At 49.9% G+C, this 26,198-nt stretch overlaps 1 protein-coding gene across 1 annotated transcript in view; it reads left to right on the top strand.

Moving 5' to 3' along the window:
• Tmc7 (transmembrane channel like 7) overlaps positions 1-26,198 on the top strand; it is a 45,226-nt gene that overhangs the window by 3,900 nt on the left and 15,128 nt on the right. Inside the window, exons 2-5 of the mRNA XM_071605498.1 lie at positions 11,600-11,837; positions 16,094-16,242; positions 19,525-19,692; positions 22,346-22,428. Of these exons, the coding sequence (XP_071461599.1) occupies positions 11,600-11,837; positions 16,094-16,242; positions 19,525-19,692; positions 22,346-22,428 (638 nt within the window). The remainder of the gene's footprint in view (positions 1-11,599; positions 11,838-16,093; positions 16,243-19,524; positions 19,693-22,345; positions 22,429-26,198) is intronic.

Below are 26,198 nucleotides of genomic sequence, written 5' to 3'. Positions count from 1 at the left end.
AGACAGGGTCAGGCTAAATTGCTAAGGTGTTCCATAAGTTGCTGAGGCTGGCCTTGGACTTGCGATCCTCCTGTCTCAGCCTTCCAAGCTGCTGGGATTACAGGTGTGCGCCATGCCCAGCGAGCTGTGTCATTTTTTGAGAGCAGAGACACCTGAGTTCAGATGCTCACTTGGCCTCTTAAGCTTGTGGATTTGAAGAAATGACTTCTTTTTCTGAGCCTCAGTTTGCTCACCTGTGAAGGGGAGATTCTGTTAGGAGTTAGAAACTGCAGGGCTACTGCCACCTCCCCATTCTGCACTTGGGCTGTGTCCTCGTTCTCCCCCAGGCCCAGGGACTCGGTGCCAGGTACAGTGGCCCACGCCCATAATCCCAGAGACTCGGGAGACTGAGGCAGGAGGATCACGAGTTCAAAGGCAGCCTCAGCAACTTAGCAGTGATCACCTAACAACTCAGCGACACCCTGTCTCTACATTAAAAAACAGGGCTGAGAATGTAGCTTAGTAGTAAAGCCCTTGGGTTCCATCCTCAGTACCAAAAAAAAAAAAAAAAGCCCAAGGGCTTGCTGAGTTGCCTAGACTGGCCTCAAATTTACCATCCTCCTGACTCAGCCTCCTGAACCACTGGATCATAGGCATGGGCCACCAAGCCCAATAAAATTAACCATCTTAAAGCACAGGAAGTGTAGAGCTCATTGGCATTTTGGATGCTCACTGTATGTGCAGTCACTGCCTTTGTGTAGTTCCAGAACATTCCATCACCCCAGAAAGAAACCTCGTGCCCGTTAAGTAGCCTTCCTCATGTCCAGCGCCGGCCCTCGGCCGTGGATTCGCCTCCTCGGGGCGCTTGTGGGAGCCTGGGCGCTTTCCCTCCACTGGGTTCCTCTGCTGTGTAGCGGGACCCTTCATGCCCTTGCACGGCTGAATAGTACTCCGCCGTTTGTCCGAGTGTCTCTCGAGGTACCCTGGATTGTCCCCGTGTGGCTGCTGGGATAGTGTAACTGTGGACACCCTTGCACACGTTTTTGTTTGGACATCTGTTCTTAGTTCTTGGGGACTTCTGCCTGGCCGTGCAGTCGCCGAGGGCCAGTGGGTCTCTGAACCCGCCCGAGACTGTGACCTTGACTCCGTGGCTCAGGAGCGACACCCAGGCGACTCAGCCCAGGTGTCCAGGTGGCTGCTGCTGGGCACTGTTGAGCCCTCTGTGGTGGCTGCAGAGCCCTGATCCCATCCCTGTCTCGGCGGCCTCTGCTCTGGGAGGAGAACTGCAGAGCCATGATGTAACCTTTGGCTTTGACCTTGCCTGAGGGAGGGCGGGACCTGGCCGGCTGCCACGTGGGCCTCTGGGGGAGGGCACAGCTGGGTTTGGAGAGGGAGGCACTAAATGGTCCCTGCGGAGGGAGGAGGTGGAACCTTTTCCTTTTGTTTTGATGAAACCTAAAGAACCTCTCTGGCTGGTGGGTGGACAGGACTGCCTGGCCGTTGTCAGCTGTGTGGCCTTGGGCAAATTCTTAACCTCTGTGGGCCTCAGCTTTCTCTGTGGAATGGGGATAACTAGTCACTGAGAGGATTTAAAGGGATCAAAGACTGCTCATTAACAGGCACTGGGCACCCTACAGTAGCCTTCAGCACTGCGGGGGTGGGGGGGTGGTACCCTTCCCCACTCCTGGGGAGGGCTTGATGAGTGCTTCTAGATTACAAAGAGAAAGGCATTCTAAACTCATTTCCTCAGAGTTCTTTCTCTTTCTCATCCTTCCTTTCAGTTGAACCCAGGGCCTCCAGAGCACTAAGCCACACCCCCAACGCTTTTTACTTTTTATTTTGAGTCTAAGTGCTGAGGCTGGCCTTGAACTTGAGATCCTCCAGTCTCAGCCTTCTGAGGGGCTGGGATTACTGGCGGGAACCACAGCTCCCGTCTAAACATGTTTTCTTTACCTTGTTTTTTTCCTTTAAGTTATTTTTTATTTTTGAGCATTTTCAGCTTCTCAGGAAAATGAGCAAGAGAAACAAACTTCCCACAAACCCCTCTTGTCTCACTTGTGTCTCCTGTTATTAACATTGTGGGTTAGTGTGGGTAGGACATGTGTGGTGACCCACCGGCCACTACTGATGCTGTGGTTGGTACTGGGGATTGAACCCAGGGGCACTTAACCACTGCGCCACATCCCCAGCCCTTTTTATTTTATTTTTAAATTTTGAGACAGGGTCTCACTAAGTTGCTTAGGGCCTCACTAAGTGGCTGAGACTGGCTTTGAATTTGCCATCCTCCTGCCTCAGCCTCCTGAGCTGCAGGGATGACAGGAGTATGCCAGCTCGTCCGGCTGTGGTTGACTTCTTTAGGCTGAGAAAGTTCTCTTCTCTCTTTAGCTTATTAAGGATTTTTATCAAGCCAACTGTCAAGTTTAAAGAAAATTTTCAGTTGTAGATGGACATGATGCCTTTATTTTACTTATTTATATGGAGCTGAGGATCTAACCCAGTGCCTCTCACATGCGAGGCAGATGCCTTACCACTGAGCTACAGCCCCAGCCCGAGTGTCCAGTTTTTAAATTTAAGAAACGTATCAAGTTGGGCCCGGTGGTACACACCTGTAATCTCAGCATTCAGGAGGCTGAGGCCGGAGGATCACAAGTTCAAAGCCAGCCTCAGCAACTAAGGGAGGACCCTAAGCAACTTAGCAAGAGCCTGTCTCAAAATAAAAAATAAAGAGGGCTGGGGATATGGCTCAGTGGTTAAGCACCGCTGGATTCAATCCCTGGTACCCAAACCCAAACAGAACAGAACAAAATAACAAAAATAAATGCATTAAGATACAGGGGCTGGGGTTGTGGCTCAGTGGCAGAGCACTTGCCTAGCGTGTGTGAGGCACTGGGTTCGAGCCTCAGCACTGCATATAAATAAATGAATAAAATAAAGGTCCATCAACATGGAAAAAATATTTAAAAAAAAAAAAAAGAGATAAGTACAGTGGCTCTGTGTGCTGGTAGTTTACCTGAACAGATTTCCAATATTGCATTACGGTGAGAAAAGCGGCCGTACCGGTGACTGGTGTTTGTCAGCCTTTCCTCTCTGTGACAAAATACCTGACCTAAACAACTTAGAGGAGGAAAGAGAGTCTGAGTCCATGGTGGGCAGGCTGCAGGGCAGAAGCAGGTGGAAGGGTGGCAGAGGAGAACCCGTGTCCCTGGGCTCCCTCAGGGTGACAGGCTGCCTTTGAGGACGAAGCCCCTTGACCTGCCCTGTTTATCCCCCCTGATCTGCTGGGCCCCTCCTCTCTGAGGCTGTCCCCCTTCCAGGTGTCAGGAGGGTGGAATGTCCTGGTCACTGCTGGACGGCTTCCCTGGGACTCTCCCTCTGACGTGGGCTATTTTTTCCCTCTGTGGGTCGGAGGCTGAGCTCTGCCCAGCAACACGGGCCCAGATTAGGCCCCGCGGGCGGCCTGGCTGGCCTGCTCTGTTTGTTGTTTCAGGAAGTGGACAATTTAGAGAGATAAAAGGGGGAAATAACGGCCCAGTCCTGGCCTCTGTGGTGTCTGGTTGCTTTTCCCCTGGAGCATTGTTTGGGTGGGGGACCACCCAGAGCAGCACCCTCCACCCTCAGAGGAGGAAGAGGAGGAGGAAGGGAGGGGACCAACCCTGAGCCCTGACCCTGTACTGGGCCCTGGGCGGCAGGCAGGGTCCCTGCTTCCCCGGAGCTTGACCTCAAGGCAGGCCACCGAGGAGGTGAAGGAAGAACAGGTCGGGTCATGGAGCTGGCCCCAGTGGCTAGGGCTAAGAGAGAGGGAGGCAGGGCCCGGGGTGGTGGAGGCCACCCAGGGGGTGACTTCTATAAGCTGAGGCCTGCAGGATGTCAAGGGGCGGTCAGGGCACTCAGGGACAGGGACCTCAGGCTGGAGCTTAGGGCAGCAGCAGGGGGGACGAGGTCAGTCACGCAGGAAGTAGTTGGAGAGGATTGGTGGTGGCCCGGGTCTGCACCTTGGACTTTCTGTGGAATCACATCCTTTAATTACCTCATGGCAACTCCATAACATGGGGATCAGTTGCCCGCTTAACTTTTGTGGAAACCGAGGCTCTGAGCAGTTACTTGACAAGCCACCAGCTGTGGTTTGGGTATGGACTGTCCCCCAAGAGTCCTTGTGTGGGAGGCTTGGTCCCCAGGGTGTCGGTATTGAGAGTGATGTGGTGCCTTTAAGAGGTGGAGCCTCATGGGAGGTCCTCAGTCATTTGTAGAGGTGTCCTCCAAGGGGTTGTGGGACCCTGTCTCCTCCGTGCTCCCTGTTTGGCAGTGCAATGCCCCCTCACCCCCGCCATCACGTGATGCGGTGGGGGGAGTCCCCATCAGGGCTGAGCTGATACAGGTTGAATCTCGAGAACTAGCCTAAGTAAAGCTCCTTAGAACCAGAGTCCCAGCCTACGGGTGTCCAGCACAGTGGATCAGGCACTGTTCCAAGGCCAAATCCAGCCTGCCACCTACTTTTGTAAATAAAGTTTTATTAGAACACAGCTGTGCCCTTCATTCAGACTGCTTTAGTAGGACATAGTGGCACACACCTGTCATCCCACTGATATGGGAGGCTGAGGCAGGAGGATCGCAAGTTCTAAGTCAGCCTCCATTACTTGGTGAGGCCCTGTCTCAAAATAAAAAATAAATGGGCTGGGATGTAACTCAGTGATTAAGCACTCCTGGGTTCAATCTCAGTATTAAAAAAAAAAAAGAAGAAGAACACCTGCCTCAGGTATTTAGTGATAGTGAGGAAAACAGACCAAGACCCCACTAAAGTGATATTCCCAAGCTCATTTGACAAGTGTTTGCTGAGCACCTATTATGTGGCCAGCGTCATGCTAGTTGCTGGGAACAGTGGGAGCCTGACACACTGACATCTTTGCCTTTATGGGTCAGACCTTCGCTCAGCCTTGGGCAAAATTCCCTGAATTTTTCATGTCTGCACAGTGAAGATACTAGGTCAGAAAGACCTGTGTGCTTAAAGCAGCTGTGGGGCACACAGGTGACAAGATGTCCAAGTCACGGCTACATCCTGGGGCATGCTAATTGCTCAGGAAAGCCTCCTTATGACTGTTGCTTCCAGAAACACTGGTAGTCTCTCTTTGGGAGAGGTGTTGGTGGAGGAGAGAGAACGCTTGGTTTAAAGAAGAGCTTGATGCGCAGCAAGACCACCCCCCCTGCAGACTTAAGCTCTTCATGTGGATGGAGCTTATCAATAAATAACCCGAGTCCCAGCCTACAGGTGTCCGGCACAGTGGATCAGCCACTGTTGTAAAGCCAAATCCAGCCTGCCACCGACTTTTGTAAATAAAGTTTTATTAGAACACAGCTGTGCCATTCATTCATTTTCTGATCCTCGGTGGCTGCTTTCCTACCAGGTCCCCCGACTTGAGATGGAGACTGAATGACACAGTAATTATCTACTGTCTGGCTCCTGGTAGATGAGGTTTGCTGGGCTCTTGTCCAAGCTCCCAGTCCTCAGAGCAGCTGTAGGAGGTAGGAGCTGTTGTCCCCATGTCACAGGAGGGGAAATGGAGGCACAGAATGGTGAAGAAAATTGCTGGGTTTCCCAGGGTGGGGCTGGGGTTCCTACCCAGGCCGGTGGCCTCTCTGCTCCCCAGACAGAATCACAGGAAGCCAGCCAGCCAGGTGGAAACCGGGAGACCTGGGTCCAGCCGAGGCTCTGAAGAGCGAGTTACGTCACTGCTCTGGGGCTGTTTGCTCGCCTGGTGGAAGAGCAGGCCCCACCCTGGCCCCAGGCCCCACCCCATGCTGGTTGGCATGACTCAGGGCTCTCCCAGCCCTGCTGCTCAGAGTCTGGCAGACCAAGGAGGCCCCAGGGGATTCTGGCTTCTGCCCTGACTCCTGTGCCCTGGGCTGCTGTGGTTGGGCCCCTCCACTCTCTGGTGCAGCAGCCACGGGTCCCCGTGAATGCAGTCTGGCCACATTAAAGATTCATTGCCTCCATCACCCCAGCCATCTCTCAACTGCTCCATGGACCCATGAGGCCAGGGGTCACCATGCTGGACAGCACAGGTAGAGAGCCTTTCCTTCATTGCAGGAGACCAGCCAACCCAGCCCGTGTGCCCCAGCTGGACTGTAACCATGCTGCCCCGTGTGGACCTGAATCTGATCATCACTCCTCTGCCATAGCCACGGCTCCCACCTTCCCTAATTTAAGCCACTGTCCTCCCATGACCCCTAGGGCCCAATGTGGCCTGGTCCAATCCTCCCCTGACTCTCTGTCTCTCCTTGCCGTCCTCCCTGCTGACTCCCCAGCCACACGATCCCTCAAACTGACCGAGCACCATTCTACCTCAGGCCCTTTGCACTGCTCTTCTGTCACCTTTGAATTCTCTTCCCCCAGGTGGCTGTGTGGCTGTGTTTCCCGGCCTTCAGTCTTTGCTCTAATTTCACTTTCTCAGGAGACTGACCTTGGCCGCTTTGTTTAAAGTTGTCTCACCAACTAAACTATCTGGTTCTCAGTTGCATAAGTCTCCTGCAATAGAACATAGGTGTCAAAAGAAAGGGCAATTTTGCGTCATATTCAGGGCTTTGTCCCAATCCCGAAGCAGGGCTTGACCCACCGTAGATGCTCAGTCCATGTTTCCCAGTGGTCCGGTGGCCGAGTGAACGGGTGTGTGAGTGGCTGGGTGGTCTTTGAGGGGGGCAGTCGTGATGGGTCCCTGGCCTTGAGGTCTTTTAGCATTTGATGAACATGTCATGGCCCCCAGCCAGGGTCCCTGGACTGTAGGACTCCTGGGTTAAGACCCTTCAGTAGATGTAAGCACAAATTATTTGGGTACCCCACCTCTAATTAGCCTCCCAAATAAAGGCCATACCAAAGGACAGTGAGTGGAAAGGTTTTCAGGAAGTCCTGAAATCGAGCTGTCTGTTGCTGCTATCAGTCATACCCAATAGTGTGTGAGTGTGTGTGTGTGTGTGTGTGTGTGTGTACACACCGCATTTTATCCTGTTGGAAGAACCAGCAAAACGTGTTCCTAATAGGGCTGGTTTGTGTAAAGAACCTGAAATAAGAAAAAGGTCGTATACAGTTGACATCTCAGTCCGTTTGTTTTCCTTTAAAAATTTTCCATTTTGGAAAAAGACACATAGAAAAGAATATGTTCTTAAAAAGTTTCTTAAATCTTTTTCTCATGTTTTGGCACCCTGCCTTCCTGGGAAGCTCACCATGGACTGTGGTTGTCTTGGTGAGTCATTCAGTGTTGCCTGTATCCTCGGCACCCAATTCATTTATTTTTTTTTTAACTTTTATTTTTTTGGGGCACTGGGGATTGAACTCAGGGGCACTCGACCACTGAGCCACATCCCCAGCCCGTTTTTGTATTTTTTTAGAGACAGGGTCTCACTGAGCTGCTTGGAGCCTCACTAAATTGCTGAGGCTGGCTTTGAACTCTGGGTCCTCCTGCCTCAGCCTCCCGAGCCGCTGGGATGGCAGGCGCGTGCCACCGCGCTAGGCTGCCAAATTCATTCATAATGCACTCATTTACTCACTCATTCAGCTGGTGTTTCTTGGTGTTGGCATGTGCCAAGCTCTGTGAGACCCTGCAGGTGGTGATGTAGAGACGGGGTTCCTATGCTAATGGGGGGAGGGGTCCAACACATCACATAGTTGAAGGGGGGCTAATGATGGAGATGGTCATTGTGGAGTGGGCCCTTGGGAGGTGTGTGGAGGTGGAAGAGTGAGTAAAAACTCATCCAGGTGGAGAGCAAGTCATTTTTCTCTCCAGAGTCCTGGAGCCCCAGTTGTGAAGCAGAACTACAGTTGTCCCCAGTTATCTGAGGTTTTCTTTGCCATGGCTTTTTAATTACCTGTGGTCAACCATAGTTCAAAAATATTAAATAGAAAATTCCAGAAATAAACTATTCCTAAGTTCTGAGTAGTGGGTACCTTCCTTCCTGTTTCATCTCCCACCTGGGATATGACTCACCCTCTCACTCAGAGTATCCATGCTGTGTATGCCACCTGCCCGTTAGTAACTTAGTAACCATCTTGGTTATCAGCTCAACTGTGGAGGTACTTCGGTGCTTGTGTTTAAGTAACACTTATTTTAATAATAGCCACAAAGCCTAAGAATAGTGATGTTGGCAATTCAGATACGCCCAATAGAAGCCACAGAGTGTCTCCTCTAATTGAAAAAGTGGAAGTTCTTGACTTAATGAGAAAAAAAAAAATTGTATGCTCAGGTTGCTAAGATCTACAGTGAGAATAAATGTTCTATCCATGAAATCAAGAAGAAGGAAAAAGAAATCCATGTTGGTTTTTCTGCCAAACTGCAAAAGTTAGAGCCACAGTTAAGATGGAAAAGGTGCCAAATTTGCATATATACACAAGGGAAAAAACAGTATCTGTAGAGTTCTGGGCCATCTTGGTTTTGAGCACTGACCTGGGGTCTGGAAGGCTCCTCCTGAGGATCAGGGGAGTCTACTAATTCCCACGGCAGCCAGCGCAGGCCTGGACCCGGTGACCTACAAGGCCCTATTACCCAGAGTTCCCACGGTCCTGTGAGTGGGAAGCAGAACCCTGCAGGGAGCTCAGCACCCACCACGGTGGGGCAGGCTCTGAGCACGCTCGCTGGTGCTGCTGCCGGTGCCACTTAGATCATGCTTGGCCCACGTCCAGGGAGGGTTCATGTCCTTTGGCTGGATTCGTTGTCGTGTCAACAAGAGCTGCCAAGATCCTCCGGCAGGACCTGAGGGTGCTCTCCAGATGTGCCTGCCAGTCACTTCTCCTCCCCAGGTGGAGCCCCCTCTGGGACAAGCACCTCTCTAAACTTTGTCCTTTTTGGGGGGATGGTGGGGTACTGAGGATTGACCTTGGGGGCACTCGAGCACTGAGCCACATCCCCAGCCCTATTTTGTATTTTATTTAGAGACAGGGTCTCACTGAGTTGCTTAGAGCCTTGCTTTTGCTGAGGCTGGATTTGAACTCTCGATCCTCCTGCCTCAGCCTCCCAAGTCGCTGGGATGACAGGCATGCACCACCAAGCCCAGCTAAACTTAGACCTTGACCTCGAAGAATATCATGATAGGAAAAGTTCCTATGCTTGTCCCCTGGCCCCGGGCATCCTCCCACCTTAATAATCTCCTCATTGCTGAAATCTGGCTCCAATAGCCAAGAGGTTCTAAGTGCTCCTAGACGGTGGCACCTAACATCTGAAATCTGTTCCCTCAATCTCCTATGCAAATGAGCAGGCAGCCTGGCATGTGGCACCTGTAAGGAGTGGAGGCTGAGGCAGGAGGATCATGAGTTCAAGGCCAGCCTCAGCAATGGCAAGGCACTAAGCAACTCAGTGAGACCCTGTCTCTAAATAAAATACAAAATAGGGCTGGAGGTGTGGCTTGGTGGTTGAGTGCCCCTGAGTTCAATCCCTGGTACCAAAAAAAAAAAAAAAAAGAGCGAGTTTCCTGTTTCAGAAGCTGAGCTCACCAAGGCCCAGCGAGGCTGGCGACCTGCCTTTCTAAGAAGCAGTGGCGAGGGTTTGCCTCAACGTCAAAGTCTTGGCCAGGTCACCGTCTCTCTGGGTCTCAGTTTCCCTGCCACAAAGCCTGGGCAGTGAAATCACCCGTGCCCGACGCTGCAGGTGGGCGTGGGAAATCAGGTGATGTCATGCTCTGAATAGTGTGTGGGCCGCTGGGATCCTGGGAACAACCATAACGGGCCACGTTCAAAGGTGTGGCTGTGTGTTTGTCTATTTAAAGACAGGGGACGTCCCTGGAGTGACCCAAGAGTCTTGAAAAAGCATTCCTGCTCCATGACAGCCATTTGAAAATCGAACGTTCCACCTGGGGCTATTGAAGTGACACGGTGTGAATAGAACATCTGCTGCCAGGATCTGGGTGTGGTTTGGGGAAGACTAATCAGTAATCAGCTGGTGTACCTGTGTGTCATTTTAGCACTTAGGGAAGCACTTCCCTATCCGTGGACCCTTGGATGGTTTCATTCCAGGGTGCAGCTTTGGAGACTGAGATACTGGAAAGTTCCTGGTCCACACACTGAGCAACTGTGTGACTGGGGAGGTCCCATGGCCTGCCCAGACCTCAGTTTCTTCGTCTGTAAAATAGGGGCAGTTGTGTTCCAAGAGCAGTTCAGATGACTGAGCTTGGTGACTCACAGCAAGTACTTTAAAGAGCTTGGTACCAAGTGGGCACTCAGTGGAACTTAGTCAGTACTGATCCTGTTGTTTGGATTCCCGTGCCCACTGTCACGCACCCAGGGCTCTTCCTGATGCATCTCCTGTTCCCGAGGGGAGTAGAATTTGACTCTAGCAGAGGAAGTACTGGGGATAGAGGGAGAAAATTGTATTCCATGCACATGTGATCATGTCAGAATGAACCCACTGTTATATATCTATCTACAATGCATCAATGGAGACCTTTGAAAAATGTGACTCTGGCACAGCTGTGGCCTCTCCTGGGGTGGCCTGGCCAGTGGGTGGCAGGCCCCAGCTCCAGCTGCGGGTCCTGACCTCACAGTTGCTGAATATTCAGGAGCTCTGTGCTGGTCGATCTTCAAAGACCTTTGTTCACGGTTAATAAGCGCTTTGTTGCTGCCCAGAGAGGGGCGCGGCTGAGTCGGCCCTGGACGCTGTTACACATGGCGCGTGTCACATCCTTGGGGTGTGCTGGGTCTGCAGATGTGGGAGGCCCTGGGTGTGGGAGGTTCCTGGCCGTGGGCAGAGCCCTAGGCGCGTGTCTGTGTGTCATCTGTGGCCGGACAGTCGTTCTGTTGTGTCTGAATGTGTCCATCAGAGAGAGGGGCGGTCATCCCAGATCGGAACAGCTGGGCGCAGCTGGACTGCCCTCTGGGCACCGGGCTGTGACCCTCTACCCATCAGCGGGCCTGTGCGACCGACCCGGCCTGAGCCTCGCAGCCTCCAGAGCAGCCCCTTAAAGTGTGGTCAGGCCATGGGCCTCAGTGGCCTCCATCCGGGTTACGACCTGATCTGACGGTCATGACCGTGCCCTCCAAGCCCGCTTGGGTCTCACCCCGGCCACTTCTCCAGTACCCGGGGGCTTCAGCCGTGTGTTATTTCTGCTGGTTCCCATGTCTGGTGAGGGTGGCCTGGGGTCTGGGGACAGAAGCCCAGGATCTTGGCTCTTGCTGTCACCCAGTTCCGTGGCCTTTCTCCCTGTAGCGTAGGGTCTGCCCCTGCTTGTAGCTGCCCCAGGGAAGCCGAACTTCTTACCCAGAGCCCCGGGCTCAGGAGCTACAGACGAGAGGCCACCAGGCCCTTTGATGACCTAGGGCTGGAACGGAGAGCACTCCTCCTGTTGTGTCCTTTGGTTAAAATAAGTCACAGGTCCTGCTCAGAATTAGAGCTCTGGTGTTGTTCAGCTTAAAGCTCGTTTGCACACACACGTGCAGAAAGTGAACGCATTTGCAGACTGTGATCACTATTATTTTGTGTGAGTGCTGAGCACTGTGAACAGCATGGGGTCCAGGTGACTCTGCTCCTGGCCCTGGCTGGTGAATATCTGCAAGGTGGTGGCCTCCGTGGGCTGGTGACTCCAGGCAGGTTTGTGTGTTGGCCCCCAGGCCTGCCGCAGTGAAGGGCGGTTTTCCTCTCTCCCCCAGAGAATCAGTCGGTGGAAGGCTTCTCCTCGCCACCTGTGAACTTCCTGCAAGAATTGCCAAGCTACCGCTCGGTGGCCCGCAGGAGGACCACCATCCTTCCCCGGGACAAGCAGAGCGGCACCCTGCTGAAGCCCGCCGACTCCTACGGCTCCCACCTGGAGGGAGGCATCACCAAGAACCTCAGCAGCCAGTCCATCCGCAAGTACGCGCTCAACATCTCCGAGAAGCGGCGACTGAGGTGCGCGACAGCAGGGGGCTGCGCAGTGCTCCGCGCGGGGAAGAGCTTGTGCACGGGCCGTGTTCCCTGGGAGCTCACGTCACTGGACCTTGCTTCCTTAGGGCTGCCGAGCGGTCACGGAGACACCCAAACCCGCGACAGCTCAGCAGATTATCAGCCTCCTCCTCCTGCTCTTGGTGCTCCTCCTCCTCTTGGTGCTCCTCCTCCTCCTGCTCCTGATGCTGTTCCTCCTCCTCTTCCTCCTCCTCCTCCTGATGCTGCTCCTCCTCCTCTTCCTCCTCCTCCTCCTCCTCTGATCCTGATGCTCCTCCTCCTCCTCCTCCTGCTGCTGCTTCTCCTCCTCTTCCTCCTCCTCCCCCTCCTCCTCCTCCTGCTCCTGATGCTGCTCCTCCTCCTCTTCCTCCTCCTCCTCCTGATGCTGCTTCTCCTTCTCTTCCTCCTCCTCTTCTTCCTCCTTCTCCTCCTGCTCCTGATGCTCCTCCTCCTGCTCCTGATGCTCCTCCCCCCTCCTCCTCCTCCTTCTCTTCCTCCTCCTCCTCCTCCTCCTTCTCTTCCTCCTCCTCTTCCTCCTCCTCCTTCTCTTCCTCCTCCTCCTCCTCCTCCTTCTCCTCCTGCTCCCGATGTTCCTCCTCCTCCTGCTCCTCCCCATCCTCCTCCTCCTCCTCAATCCTAGGGATTGAACCCAGGGATGCTCTACCCCTGAGCCACATCCCCAGCTTGTTTTATTTTGAGACAGGGTCTCCTTAAGTTGCTGAGCCTGGCCTTGAATTTGCGATCCTCCTGCCTCAGCCTCTTGACAGCTGGGTTTCCGAGCCTGCTCCACCAGGCCTGGCTGAGAGGAGGACTTTGTAGTCTGCCATCCCCATCATTCCTGCAGAATTCAATCCCTAGGATTTTTCCCATTGGTCTGACACAGTGGCTGAAGTGGTATTTCTGCCTAACGCTTGATCTGAGGCTGCCCGGGGCAGTAGCATGGACATAGTGCATGGCGCCACACTTTCCCTTGTAGCTTTACAAACCTGTGGTGGTTTTTCTTTTCTTTTTATTTATTTAGGTGTTGGGCATGGAACCCAGGGTCATGCACGCTAGGCGAGTGCTCTGCATTGAGCTGTACCCCCAGGTCTCTGATTTTGAATATGGGGGTAGGTTGTCATATGTGTTCAAAAACATGGGAATAAAGCCAGACTTTACAAGTATCCTTTATTTCCCACTATTTCAGACTGATGGATTTTGAATTCTTGTAAAATACCTCTGCTGTATGCCAAGCCTCTCCACATCCAAGAAGGAAACACATTTTCTATTTTTCTTTCCTTTTTTTTAATAACCCGGGATTGAACTCAGGGACACTTATCCACTGAGCCCCATCCCCAGTCCTATTTTGTATTTTATTTAGAGACAGGGTCTCACTGAGTTGCTTAGCGCCTCGCTTTTGCTGAGGCTGGCTTTGAACTCACAATCCTCCTGCTTCAGCCTCCCCAGCCGCTGGGATGACAGGATGACAGGCGTGTGCCACCACTGAAATTGCATTTCCTTCTGCCCAGAAATTCCCGAGCTGGTTGTAGAAGTGGCACTGATAGAACCCGAGGGCAGGGCCGGGTCTGACTGATTTCACAGTGAACCTTAGAACTTGGTGACCACAGGACACAGGACGGCAGAAATGATAACCCCAGAGCTGCTAGCTCCTGTGCATGACCCAGCGGTGCTGTCCGGGCCCCTGGTTCCCTCTGACCTGCCCCCAGCCTGGGTTTCTCAGCCTCTGCACTGTTGGTCCTCCACCTGCAGGGACAGGTGACTTGTGGGCTCTGCCTTGTCGGATGAAGCCACATCCCTGGCCTCTACCTGCTGATGCCAATAGCATCTTCCCCCCAGAGGTTGTGACAGTCAAGAGTGTCCCCAGATATGGCCTGATGTGCCCTGGGGTGGGGAAAATCGTCCCCAGTCGGAACTGCTAGTGGAGGGGTCGGTACTTTATCAACCCAACCACACATCAGGCACTGGAGGCTCGTTTGAGGAAGGCTCGAGCCTCTCCCCTGGACCGGAGTCCCCTGTCGGATGGAGGAGGACAGGCTGAAGGGAGGGTGGAGGCGGGTGCCACATGCTTGGGGACAAGCCAGTCACTGGTTGTGCCGCTCAAGTATGCTTCCCCACACTCCTCCCCGCCCCCCTCTCCCCTGCCGGCCTTGGGCACCCTCTCTTTCCCCTGTGTCCCCCGCCCCTCCACCACCTTGGCCTTGGGCTCCTCCTGCAGATCTCCCCAGGGAGCCGTGGTTGTGGGACCTCGGGATGGCTGGACATTGTCTGCAAAGGCTACGATAACGTGGCAGCTGCGGGGCCCCACGTGGCCTCTGTCACACCCCTGGGCTCTGCTTTTGTAGCAGGACAGCAGACAATTCCTAGTGACCGGCGTGGCCCAGTGTGGCCCAGCGTGGCCGGGCCCCTGCAGCCCTGCATTTACCGGCACAGACATGAGAATTTCATGTGCTTTCCCGATGTTAATTTTTTAACATCTTTTAATTTTTTTAACCATTTAAAACTGCGAAAGGCAGTCACAGCTGGTGGCTCGGTGTGGTGCATGGTCACTAACTTGCTGATCCTGTCAGCCAGGACATGTGCATCTCATCGGCCAGGAAGTTTTGTCCCCAGGGCCCCAGAGGGCATTTGACAATGTGTGGAGATGGATTAGTTGTCACAACGGAGGGATGAGCTCCTGGCATCGAGGCAGTAGAGTGGGAAGGCCACCAAGCCTCCTCCTGTGCGCAGGACGGCTCCCTGGTGAGGGACTGTCAGCCATGCGGGGTTGAGCAGCTGGTAGCGGCTCAGCTGGTGCCTGACTCACAAGGACGCTGACGGAGGGGCTGATGGAGGGGCTGACAGAGGAGGCGAGACTGGTTTTAACAGCAGGACATACCAAGACCCCGAGGGCAGGGTCAGGAAATCGAGGGAGAGACCACGGTAAGACAGAGGGGCCTGGAGGCTGCCTGCCTGAGAGGACTTGGATCCTCACCGTAAGGAGGAGCTGTTCATTCTGTGCATAGTGATGGGACATAACCTAGACTATATCTCTGATCTCTCTGTCTGTCTGTCTATGCACCTGAATGTAATCCACACTCATGGGAAGGCGGTTTGCTTCCCGTGGATACAGGAGCAGTGCGTGTTGTTGATCCGGGGACTCTGAACTCTGTGCTCATCAGGGTACACATACTTAATGAGCACCTACTAAGTGCCAGGTGCCATGCTAGGTGCTGGGGATAGAGTGCTCAGCAAAGCAGGCCCTGGGCAGGATTGTCACGGAGCCTGCTGTGTGCTAGGCACAGAGGCCACAACCACAAATCCCACATATTCTTGAGCTTTAAAGAGCTTGCGGTGTAGAGGGGGAGACGGACATTGAACTACTGTACCACTGAGGAGGATGAGGTATGGAAAGAAGGGGTGTCCTGAGCAGGAGGACGGGGAGCCTGACCTACTGAGTATGACCTACTGAGGTGGAGGACCAGGTCAGATGTGGCTCTGTAGAGTCACTTTACTGGGTGCAGAGTAGCCGTCACGTGGATGTCATTGTGATGAAGTGCACATCCCATAAAACTGACCCCTTAAATCACCGACAGTGCCTAATTCTGTGACGCTGAGTGCGTTGAGAGTGTTGTGCAGCCGTCGTGGTTGTCCACTCCCAGAAATGGTTTCTCCAACCTAGTGGAAAACTGTACCTTTTAAACAGCCATATCCTGTTCCCCACTCCCCAATCCTGGGCAACTGGGAACCTGCTTTCTGTGTCTATAAATCTGCCAGTTCTAAACATTCCATGTAAATGGAAACATACAGCAAGTGGCCTTTTGTGTTTGGAGTCATTTCAAGTTCTATCAGGTATCATTACTTTATTTTTTTTTCATGGCTGAGTAATATTCCACCACATAGAGACAGACTACTTTTTGCTTATCTGTTTTTCCATTCGTGGACATTTGGGTTGTTTCCATCTTTTGGCTTTGAATAATGCTCCTATGCACATTCAGAGTGAGTTTTTTATGTGAGAACCCTCTTTTCATTTATTCTGGAATCGTAGGTAGAAGTGGAATTCCGGGTTCTATGATAAGTCTGTGTTTGACATTTGGAGGAACCGCCAACTGTCTCCCATAGGGGCCGTGCCCAGCAGCTGATCACGAGGACCCTCTGCTGGAGCCCTCCTGGATGCGGATGCCGAGGTCTGACGCTGTTGCTGCTGTCATTGTCATGGTCATTTTTTTTTTTTTTTTTAAATGCAGGGACATTCAGGAGACCCAGATGAAGTACCTGTCTGAGTGGGATCAGTGGAAGCAGTACAGCAGCAAGTCTTGGAAGCGGTTCCTCGAGAAGGCGCGCGAGATGACCACCCACCTGGAGCTGTGGCGCAAGGACATCCGCAGCATAGAAGGTACCTGGACCTGGCTCCGCACAGTCGGTCCCGCTACAGGCGCCCGGCCCCGCTCTCCCCAGGCTCAGCCGACAGGGAGCTTTTCCTCCTGCGACAGACGTGAGCAGCAAGCCACGCTTGGGCTTAGCAGGGCCAGTGGCACCAGGAGAAGCACAGGGGCCCTGCTCCGGAGTCGCCTGGGTATCTGCTGTGCTAATGGAGATGCTCAGGATGTTCCTCTTATTCCAGCCCAGATGTGTCGCTTGGTGTCACCAAACTGCGTGTCTGCATTTTTATACATTTATAAGCAGTATCGAGGGACAGGGGTCAGAGGTATTGCCACCCCACCACAGCTGCCGGTGGCTATGGAAACACTAGGAATCGCAGCTTCCCCATGATGGGGAGAATAGGGGCCACAGGTTATAGTCACAGGATACCATAGACGGGGGCTTCATAGAAATGAATTTCGAGCTGGGCGCTGTGGCACACACCTGTAATTCCAGTGGCTTTGGAGGCTGAGACAGAAGGATAGGAAGTTTGAGGCCAGTCTCAGCAACTTAGTGAGACCCTGTCTTAAATGAATGAGTGAGTGAATGAATGAATGAATACAAATAAAAGAAAGACAAAGGAAGAAAGAGGAATGTTTTTCTTTAGAGTTCTAGAAGCTGGACAAGCCTTGCTAAGTGCCCATCTGACTCTGTGAGTGTTAAGAGGCTGGGAGACCCTGGAAGGGACCAGCAGGAGCCCCCTGGTGTGTCTCTCCTTACAAGGGCACTGATCCCATCACGAGGCCCCGCCCTCATGACCTCATCCTTAATCACCTCCCCAAGACCCACCTTCAACACCATCACCTTGAGGGGCTGGGGTTCCAGTGTACGGAATTTGGAAGGTGGGGATAATATGGGAATATTCAGTGCACAAAAATGAGAAGTTATGCCAAAATATGAAATCAGAAATATTCAATATCTGGGTGACTTAGGCAAGTTGTGGAGGTGGGGCCCTCTCAGGGTTACATAGTTTCCACCAAAACCCACAAGGATGTACAAGCACCAGCTCACACTGCTAAGGCGGAAACTTTGTAAAGGTGTTCATAAGAAATGTGGCAGGGTAAGTATGGAAGAATGGATCGCTTCCATTATTCCTATTAAAAAATATAACAATTGGTGACCTTTTACCTTTGGTAATATATTACCTTTCATTGATCAATTGATTGATTTTTGTACTGGGATAGAACCCAGGGATAGAACCCTAGCCCTTTTTTATTTTTCATTTTGAGACAGAGTCTCACCGAGTTGCTTAGGGCCTCATTAAGTTGCTGAGGCTGGCCTCAAATTTGTGATCCTCCTGCCTCCGCCTCCCATGTTGCTGGGATTACAGGTGTGAGCCTAAAGGGGCTTCATAGGTTCCCTTAAAACTTTAACCACACACTCTGTACTTTTTTCTCTTGAGACTTAAGCATCGTTTGTTTGGAATGTGATCATAGAAGCTAGTCTTTGTTCGTCTTTATGAACCAGGTGTTGTGTTACACGTTTACTCATCTGATCTCAGTGCTCACAGTCACCCTTCATAGAGGTATGCATCACTTGCTTGGCTCAGAGGAGTTAAGGTACTTGTGCCAACTCGCTCAGCCTGGCTGAGACAGGCTGGGCTTTGGGCTCTGCAGTCAGACTTCAGACAGCCTGGCGTTAGCTCGGTCAGGAAATGACGTGTGTGCTAGAGGGTAGCTTCTCCCTGGGGACTGGGACTTTGATTTTCTCCTGTTGCTCTTCTTCTCCTGACGTTCCTTGGCTGGGTGCTCCTTTGGCAGGGATCGAAGGTATCACTCATTTCCTCTGACAAGGTTGCTGGGCGTGGGAGGCAGAGCTTGTGTCATGTACCTTTAGTCTCCGGAGGTAAGTTCTTCGCCCCCACCAAGAACCAGCATGCTCACTCCGGATGCTTCTCACCCTGCTCAGCCTTTTACCTGGTAGGAGACTCAGTCAGTGTGATTGACGGCAGGAAGAAAGAAGAAAATCATGCTCTTTGCAACAGAGGCAGGAAAAGCATCCATCAAACCTCACTTCTCATTCTAACCAAATGAGAACTAGATGAGACCTTTCATAATCTGGTTTTTTAAAGTCTATGGGAATTCAACAGCAGATACCAGATTTAATGAAATATCAAAAAACTTGCCCCCTTGAGATTGAGAATGAAGGAAAGGTGCTCATGATCCCAGATTCTACTCAGCGTCATCCATGATGTCCTGCCTGGTTCAACACAATGGGGTTCGAAGGGATAATAATTGGAAAAGAAGAAATAAAACACCATCCTTTTTTGGCAGATGACATGGTATGGATATAGAAAGTAAGAAAGCAATTATCAGACTTAACCCTCATTAGCCTTGACCTGTGAATTTAGCAAGATTGTTAATTTAACATGCTTTGTGTATAAAATCAGTTGTATCAATTAATTATATTAAATTGCATTTCTAGATACCAGCAAAAATATTTAGAAAATGAATTTTAGTGATATAATTTATAATAGCACCCAAAGTCATATCTATAAACATATCTAAAGAAAGGAGTATAATAATTATGTGCAGAAAATGATAAAATATTATTGAGAGAAACTAAAGAAAACCTATATACCATGTTCATGGAGCAGACGATTCCATATTACCACTTCTCCTCATGTCATCTCAGCAGTGTGTGGGAGTGTGAGTGTGAGTGTGAATGTGAGTGGGTGGAAATGAATAAAGGAGAGAAACTATGATCATCCCAGCAGGTGAAAAGAAAGCATTGATCTAAAATCTGTATTGAAATGCAAAATGTCAAGGATACAGTCCTAGGGCTGTCATAAGGAAGAACTAGCTGAAAGATGCCCCATTCCACACGCGGAGTCTTACTATAAATGTGCCATAATTAAGACAGTCCGGTATTTGAGGTAAGGATAGACCCGTGGAACAGGACAGAGTTCAGAAAAATGTACGTGCATATATAGTGAACGGATTTCCAAAAGTGGGAGGATCCGTCGGTGCTGTTGAGTCATCCAGATATTCACATAGGAAATGACAGGGGGCCCCTTCCCCATCTTTACAGGGTTCTCAAGTGTTTGGTTCAAGGTTGGGAGTAGGTCTGTATGTGAGTAATGCAAACACTGGAAATTAGAACTTGAAAGGCAGCAGGAGAATAAGACATTCTTTCCCTCTGCGCCCCGCCAAGACTCCTCCATCTTCAGCTTTGTCTGGCTGATTGAATCTCCTGTGCGTAGTAGGACAATACTCCTGATGAATGATGTCCAAATTTCTCTTTTTTTTTTCCCCAGGGAAATTTGGCACTGGAATTCAGTCCTATTTTTCCTTCCTGCGGTTCCTGGTGTTGCTGAATTTGGTGATATTTCTGATCATCTTTATGCTGGTCCTGCTCCCTATCTTGTTGACCAAATACAAAATCACCAACAGCACCTTTGTGCTCATTCCGTTAAAAGATATGGGTAAGTTTGAGGCCTGGTTTACTAGTTTACTGGTTTACTCTTTTCACTGTGAACTCACTACAGAGCTTCCTATATGAGGAATCTTCATTCTGAGTCTTAGGTGACTGTATTTAGTCAGGATGAGTGAGATTGTGCTGCAGAAACAAATGACCCCATAACCCTCAGTGCCTAATAACTCCAAAGGTTTATTTCTCACTCACATTCCTTCTCTATCATGGGTTGGTGGTCTACACTCTGGAGCCCAAGCTGATGGGGCTGCCACTCTCTGGCCATAGTCACTGTGGCTCAGGGGGAAAGTACTGGCTCCTGATGCTTCTGCTTGGAGATGCCACGTGGCCTTATTTCTGCCATATCTCTGTGGACAAAGCAAGACACTCAGCCACTTCAGAATTCATCAGAGCATTTGGGAGGAGCAGTGCAGGGTAGGAAAGTGGAAATGTTTAGCAAACATAATGTAACACCCTCCTCCAGGACTTTGAGGTTTTAATCTCTGTTAAGGGTGATGCTCAGGATCTTCATTCCTTGAACAAATATTCATGGAGCACCGACCGGCATGTGCTGGATGACAGCCAGCCACTGGGACTTCAGCAGACAGTTCCTGTCTTCATCCACAGCGTCTGTGTGCTCTGGCAGTAGATGAGCTTTGTGAAATTACAGCACACGATGAACTATGTAACATGAATTTGGCCCTGGCAGGGGCAAAGAATAGGGTGCTGCTAGGTTGAACACTGGGTCCCTGGAGGCTGAAGGATCCCCAGATCCCTCTCTGAAGGCAGAGCCTCTAAGCAGAGCCTGGGGGATGGGGTGAGGAGGAGGCAGCTATTGAAGGACAGGGAGAACTTCTAGGTTAAGGAATGGGTTCTGCCAAGGCTCAGAGCCGGGAAATGAGCCTGCGTCTCAGAGGGGCTGGAAGCCTGGCATGCCGGCTGGCAATCCTGCACAGGGCAGGGCTGGCTGGGAAGCAGCTTAGACGTCATCTGTGTCTGGCTTTCTTTCTTTTTTGTTTTGTAAGCTAGCTGACTGTTGAACCCTGCCCTGGCACCTTAGGTATAGGTAATGAGTGGGCGTGGCCAGGTTCCAGTAATACCTTATTAACAACCCAGGGCAGCCAGCTGCACTTGGCCACCGACTTCTGGGCTGGAGGATGGTGAGGAAGGAGAGCAGGCCTGACTCAGAAGAGAGAGATGGCGTCTCCTCTGTCTACCTTCCTGGGCTCATGCAGCCTTTTGAGCACCTTATCTACACCCAACTGCTGCTAGTCTTTCTCTGCCATTGGTGGTGAGCTTTCCAAGGGCAGGAAACACCTCTGATTTATGTTTTTATCCCCAACATCCATCTAGGGCATAGTGGTGAAGAAACGTTTGTTGAATGAATACACAGACACACTCATGTTAGAATTAAAAGATGGTAGAGCTGGGATTGGGTTTTGGGGGAACTGATTCAACACCTTTATTTGATTTATTTATTGGTTCTGAGGATTGAACCCAGGGGTCTTAACCACTCCCCAGGTCCCTTCTAAAATATTTTACTTAGAGACAGGGTTTCACTGAGTTGTTTAGGGCCTCGCTGTTGCTGAGGCTGACTTTGACTCTCTGCTCCTCCTGCCTCAGCCTCCCCAGACACTGGGATTGCAGGCGTGCGCCACTGCACCCGGTAATGCCTTTATTTTAACAAAGGGGAAACCAAAGCCGTCCAAAAGAGGTGGTAGATTGAGTTCTTTTCCTGAATTTGTCACTTTCCTGTAAGTGTGACTTTAAGGTGACTCCCACTGTGGGTAGTGAATTCTCCTCATCTCATGGTTACTGACCCTTGCTGCATGACTCATTTTGTCTAGCAAAGTGCTGACTTGAAATGCCCTCTTGTTGTGTCCCTGTGACATCCTATAGAAGAGCATGCCCCAGGTACACGTTGCCTCTTCAGCCCAGGCTCCAGAGTGAGGTTCTGTGGAATAGACCCAAGCCCAACAAACGTTCAGCCTAAATCAGCTGAATGAACTGCAGCTGCAAGCCCACGAGTGAGACAACAAACCTTTGACTTTTTTGGTCACTGAGACTGCGAGATCATTTGTTACGCAGTGGTAGCTGATACATGCATCAGGGGAGGGAGGGAGTGGTCCGAGCATACGGTAGTATCACTAAAACCGGTGCTAGGATTGTGTTCAATAATTACAGATATGTAAATATATGCATTTTTAATGAAACTGAAGGGATGATACAGATGTAAAAGATCTTATATATCAGCTGTGCTTAAAATGGGATAACAGTTCTGTCAATCACATATCTCAAAGCACGTACAAACATGAACACAGAAGCAGGAGACACACAAGCAGAAAGTGTTCTGAATGTGAACTCAGTACAAAATGCACAGAAAAGATATATGGCCTCCAAGTCCAGGAAGAATTATGAAGGAACTGCTAGAAAGAGAAGCAGAAGAAAAATAGAAATAAAGATAAATGTTATCGTATTTAGATGCTTTGGGTTTGGAAACAAAAAATCAGAAAGGTATGCACACATGCATGCACAGATATGCAGATCTCTGAGACACATGTAAATGTGCATAGTTATGTGCTGATGCACGCAAATTGCCACAGAGGAAGGAGTCCCAGAGACCGCAGACTGTGGCCAACCGACCTTCTTGCTTTTGTGTCTTGCAGATATCCAGTGCACCATATACCCCATAAGTAGTTCTGGACTTATTTACTTTTACAGTTACATCATAGACTTGCTTTCTGGCACTGTAAGTATTTAACCCAACCTTCTTTTGGACCCTTCCAAGTGCTAGAAGGGGGTTGACGCAAAGCTCGGTTTCCTGCATGTCCACGGTGAGAGCCAAACACCAGTGTGGACGCCTCACCCGGTGAAAGAAGCAGGATGCGTGGTGACCTGCTGGGACCCACGGGAAATGCATTTTGTGGCTCTCAGCGGTGTCCTTTTCCCCTTGTCCCTGCCACCTTCATATTGATCCACAACAAGAGGCTGAGTTTGCCCACAGAAAGAAGGTTCAGAGACAACAGAGCTGGAGAGAGTCGATTGATTCCTCTGACCCTGAAAAGTTTAGGGCGTGGCTGAGGCTGAGGCTCCTGTACCCAGAAACCCCACATGGAGACGTGTGATTCGAAGACTCAGAGCACACGTGGCCACCTGCCCGTCACAGGCACACACACACGGTGCACACGTGTGGACATACACAGTTCCCTGGAAATCCCTTAAATGTTTATTGATCCCAGGCTAATCCCTTGGCTTCAGATGAAATAAATCTTATATTTCCAGGCCCTGGGGAGTTTTGCCCCGTAGGATTCATGTAGTTGGGTTAAGTTTTTTATGGTCTGTGTGCCAAGGCTTTGGGAGAGGAGAAGAGAATGTGTACTTTTGTTTCTATTAGAAGATTCACTTAATTACTTAGATAATGTGAGACTGCTGCATAGTTGTTGTGAAAAAGAATGTATACAGAGTGAAAGTGCCTCCCCCCGCCACCAGAGGGCAGCAGACCTTCCACACCAGGGTTTGCCTCTCCCTGATCTTTATACACTTCATGGTCTTTTCTTTTTTGGTACCAGGGATTTAACCCAGGGGCACTTAACCACTGAGCCACATCCCCAGTCCTATTTTGTATTTTGTTTAGAGACAGGGCCTTGCTGAGTTGCTCAGGCTGGCTTTGAACTCGCGATCCTCCCACCTCAGCCTCCTGAGCTGCTGGGATTACCTGCTGTGCACCGCTGAGCGCAGCCCACTTCATGGTCTTGCTTGCTGTTTCGTGGTGTGGATTTTTCACGTCCCCTGTTGATGGATATCAGGTCGCCTCTGTTTTTCCCCTTGGTAAACACGCCGTGGGGAACATCTCTCTGCTGCCTGCCCTGTTCCTACTTTCCTTGTGTGTGGCCTCTTCCCTTCCTTGGCATGTCCCTGCCACCCACGGAGCTATCTGAAGTGTCCCTTCCTTCACACCATAAGAAGAATCTTCTGTGCTGTTTTTTACAAAGGATACCTTTGGGGTTGGAAAATAAATCCTTGTTTTATTTTTTTGTTGTTGTTGCAGAGCTTTGCATGCTAAGCAAGGCCTCTACCACTGAGCTATACCCCCAAGCCTGTTTTTTTATTATTTTCTTAAGTTGCATTGAGATAACATCCACTTGCCCTATAATTCAGTCACTTCAAACATACAGTTGAATGGTTTTCGGTATGTTCAGAGGCATGCTATGATCACCACAGCCAATTTTAAAACCTTTTCATTATCTCAAAAGAAAGCCTATACCTCTTAGCTATTACCTCCCAGTCTCCAAATCTGCCCTGAGCAGTTGTTAATATACTTCGTCTCAAAAATGCCTATTTTGGAATCTTCTCAGTGATAGAGTGTTTGCCTAGCATTTACAGAGTTCTGGGTTCAATCTCCAGAACTTAAAAAAAAAAAAAATTACACAGAACAAAAAATAAACAGATGGAATCATATACTATGTGGCCTTCTGTGAATGGCTTCTTTCACTTGCTGTCGCGTTTTCAAGGTTCATGCAGGCTGCAGAGGTCAGTACCTTGTTCCTTTTCCTGGTGCAATATCCTGTTGGAGGATGTGTCTATGGAGGAAGTCTGCATGGTGTGCATCTGCTCAGGATGGATGTTGGAGTTGTTTCACATCTTTGATCTGCTATGCACAGTGCTGCCATCGTGTGGACATATGCCTTCATTCCTCTTGGGTAGATACCCAAGGAATGGAACCACTGGGTCCCATGGTAACCCTGGGTTTAGCATTTTGAGAAACTGCCCCTCCTCCAAGCTACCTACTCTACCTTGCATTCTTTCCAGCAGCTCATGAGCATTCCAGTTTCTCCATATCCTTATCAACACTTGTCTTTATCTGACCTCATCCTAGCCATCTTAGATTGTGTGGAGTGGTATCTCTTTGTGGATTTTATTTGCATTTCCCTCATGACTAATAACACTGAGCATCCTTCCATGAGCTCAGTGGCCATTTCTGCATCTTTTTTTTTGACAAGCATCTATTTGGATTCTTTGCTTGTTTTAAAATTGGATTATCTGTCTTTTGATTGTTGAGTTATGAGTTCTTTTTTTTTAAAACAATGTTCAAAGTGTATTTTTTTCTTAGTTGTAGATGGACACAGTACCTTTATTTTGTTTATTTATTATTTTTATGTGGTGCTGAGGATCGAACCCAGTGCCCCACACGTGTAAGGCAAGCGCTCTACCGCTGAGCCACAACTCCAGCCCCAAGTTATGAGTTCTTTATATATGCTAGGTACAACTCTTGAAGCATAAATGTTTTTAATTTTGCTGGTGAATTTTTAAAATTTATGTTTTTTTCTTTTATTGCTTGTGCTTTGGGTGTCCTTAAGCATTTATTACTAAATCTAAGGCATGAGGATTTTTATTTTTATCGTGGTAAACACATAGCAGAAAACTCACCATCTTAATCACTTTTAAGTGTAAATGCAGAAGTGTCAAGGTTATCCACATTGTTGCACAACAGATCTCTACCAGCTTTCTCATCTTGCAAATCTGAAATTCTATATTCATTAAACAATTGCCCCTTTGCCCTCCCTCCAAGTCCCTGGCATCTACCATTATACTTTGTGTGTCTGTGAACTTGACTACTCTAGAGACTTCATACGATCAAGAATCCTGCAGTCTTTGTCTTTTTGTGACTGGATTTTCTCACTGAGAATAATGTCCCTAAGGTTTGTGTGAGTTGTAGCAAGTAGGACTTCCTGCCTTCCCAAGACTGAGTCATATCGCATTTGCTATCGTTTGTTCAGGGTTATGAAGATTCAGTTCTCTGTTGTCTTCTAAACACTTTATGGTTTGGGCTCTTTCCTTTGGTCCATCTTAAGCTAATCTTCATATGCAATGTGAGGTCGAGGTCCAACTTCATTCTTTTGCATGTGATTAGCTCATGGTCTCAGTGTGATTCATTGAAAAGATTGCTGTTTCCCCTTATCAAAAAAAAAATCAATTGGCTGTAGATATATCGGTTCATTTCTGGACTCCAGGTCTGTGCTGTTGATGAACATGTCTATTCTTATTGCCAGTGCTGCACCATCGTGGTCACTGTTGCTCTGTAGTAAGTTTGGAAGTGGGAACACATGAGTCCTCCAGTTTTGTTCTTTCTTTCCCAAGATTGTTCTGGGTCTCTTGCAGCTTCCTGGGTCTCTTGCAGCTTGTAAACTGTAAGATCAACTTGTCAATTTCTACAGAGAAGCCAGCTGGGATTCTCACAGGGTTTGTGTTGTATCTGTAGATCCTTTTATAGAGTATTATCATGGATCTCCTGATCCATGAACATGGGATGTTTTCCTGTTTACTTTGATTTTTTTCCCCCAACAATGATTTATAGTATTTAGAGTATAAGATTTGCACTTCCATTATTTTTTTTCTTTTTTGGTGCTGTGGCACAAATTTATTTTGAATGATTTCACCCCATATTTTTATGCTTGGGTTTTGCCTTATTCCCCAGACACTAACTGAGGACCCCCTAGTCTCCTGGGGCTCTTCTGATGT

The sequence above is a fragment of the Marmota flaviventris genome, chromosome 19 (assembly GCF_047511675.1).
Source record: "Marmota flaviventris isolate mMarFla1 chromosome 19, mMarFla1.hap1, whole genome shotgun sequence".
NCBI classification, from domain to species: domain Eukaryota; kingdom Metazoa; phylum Chordata; class Mammalia; order Rodentia; family Sciuridae; genus Marmota; species Marmota flaviventris.
The sequence above is the reverse complement of the archived record's forward strand: the minus strand, read 5'-3'. Positions and strand labels throughout refer to the sequence as shown.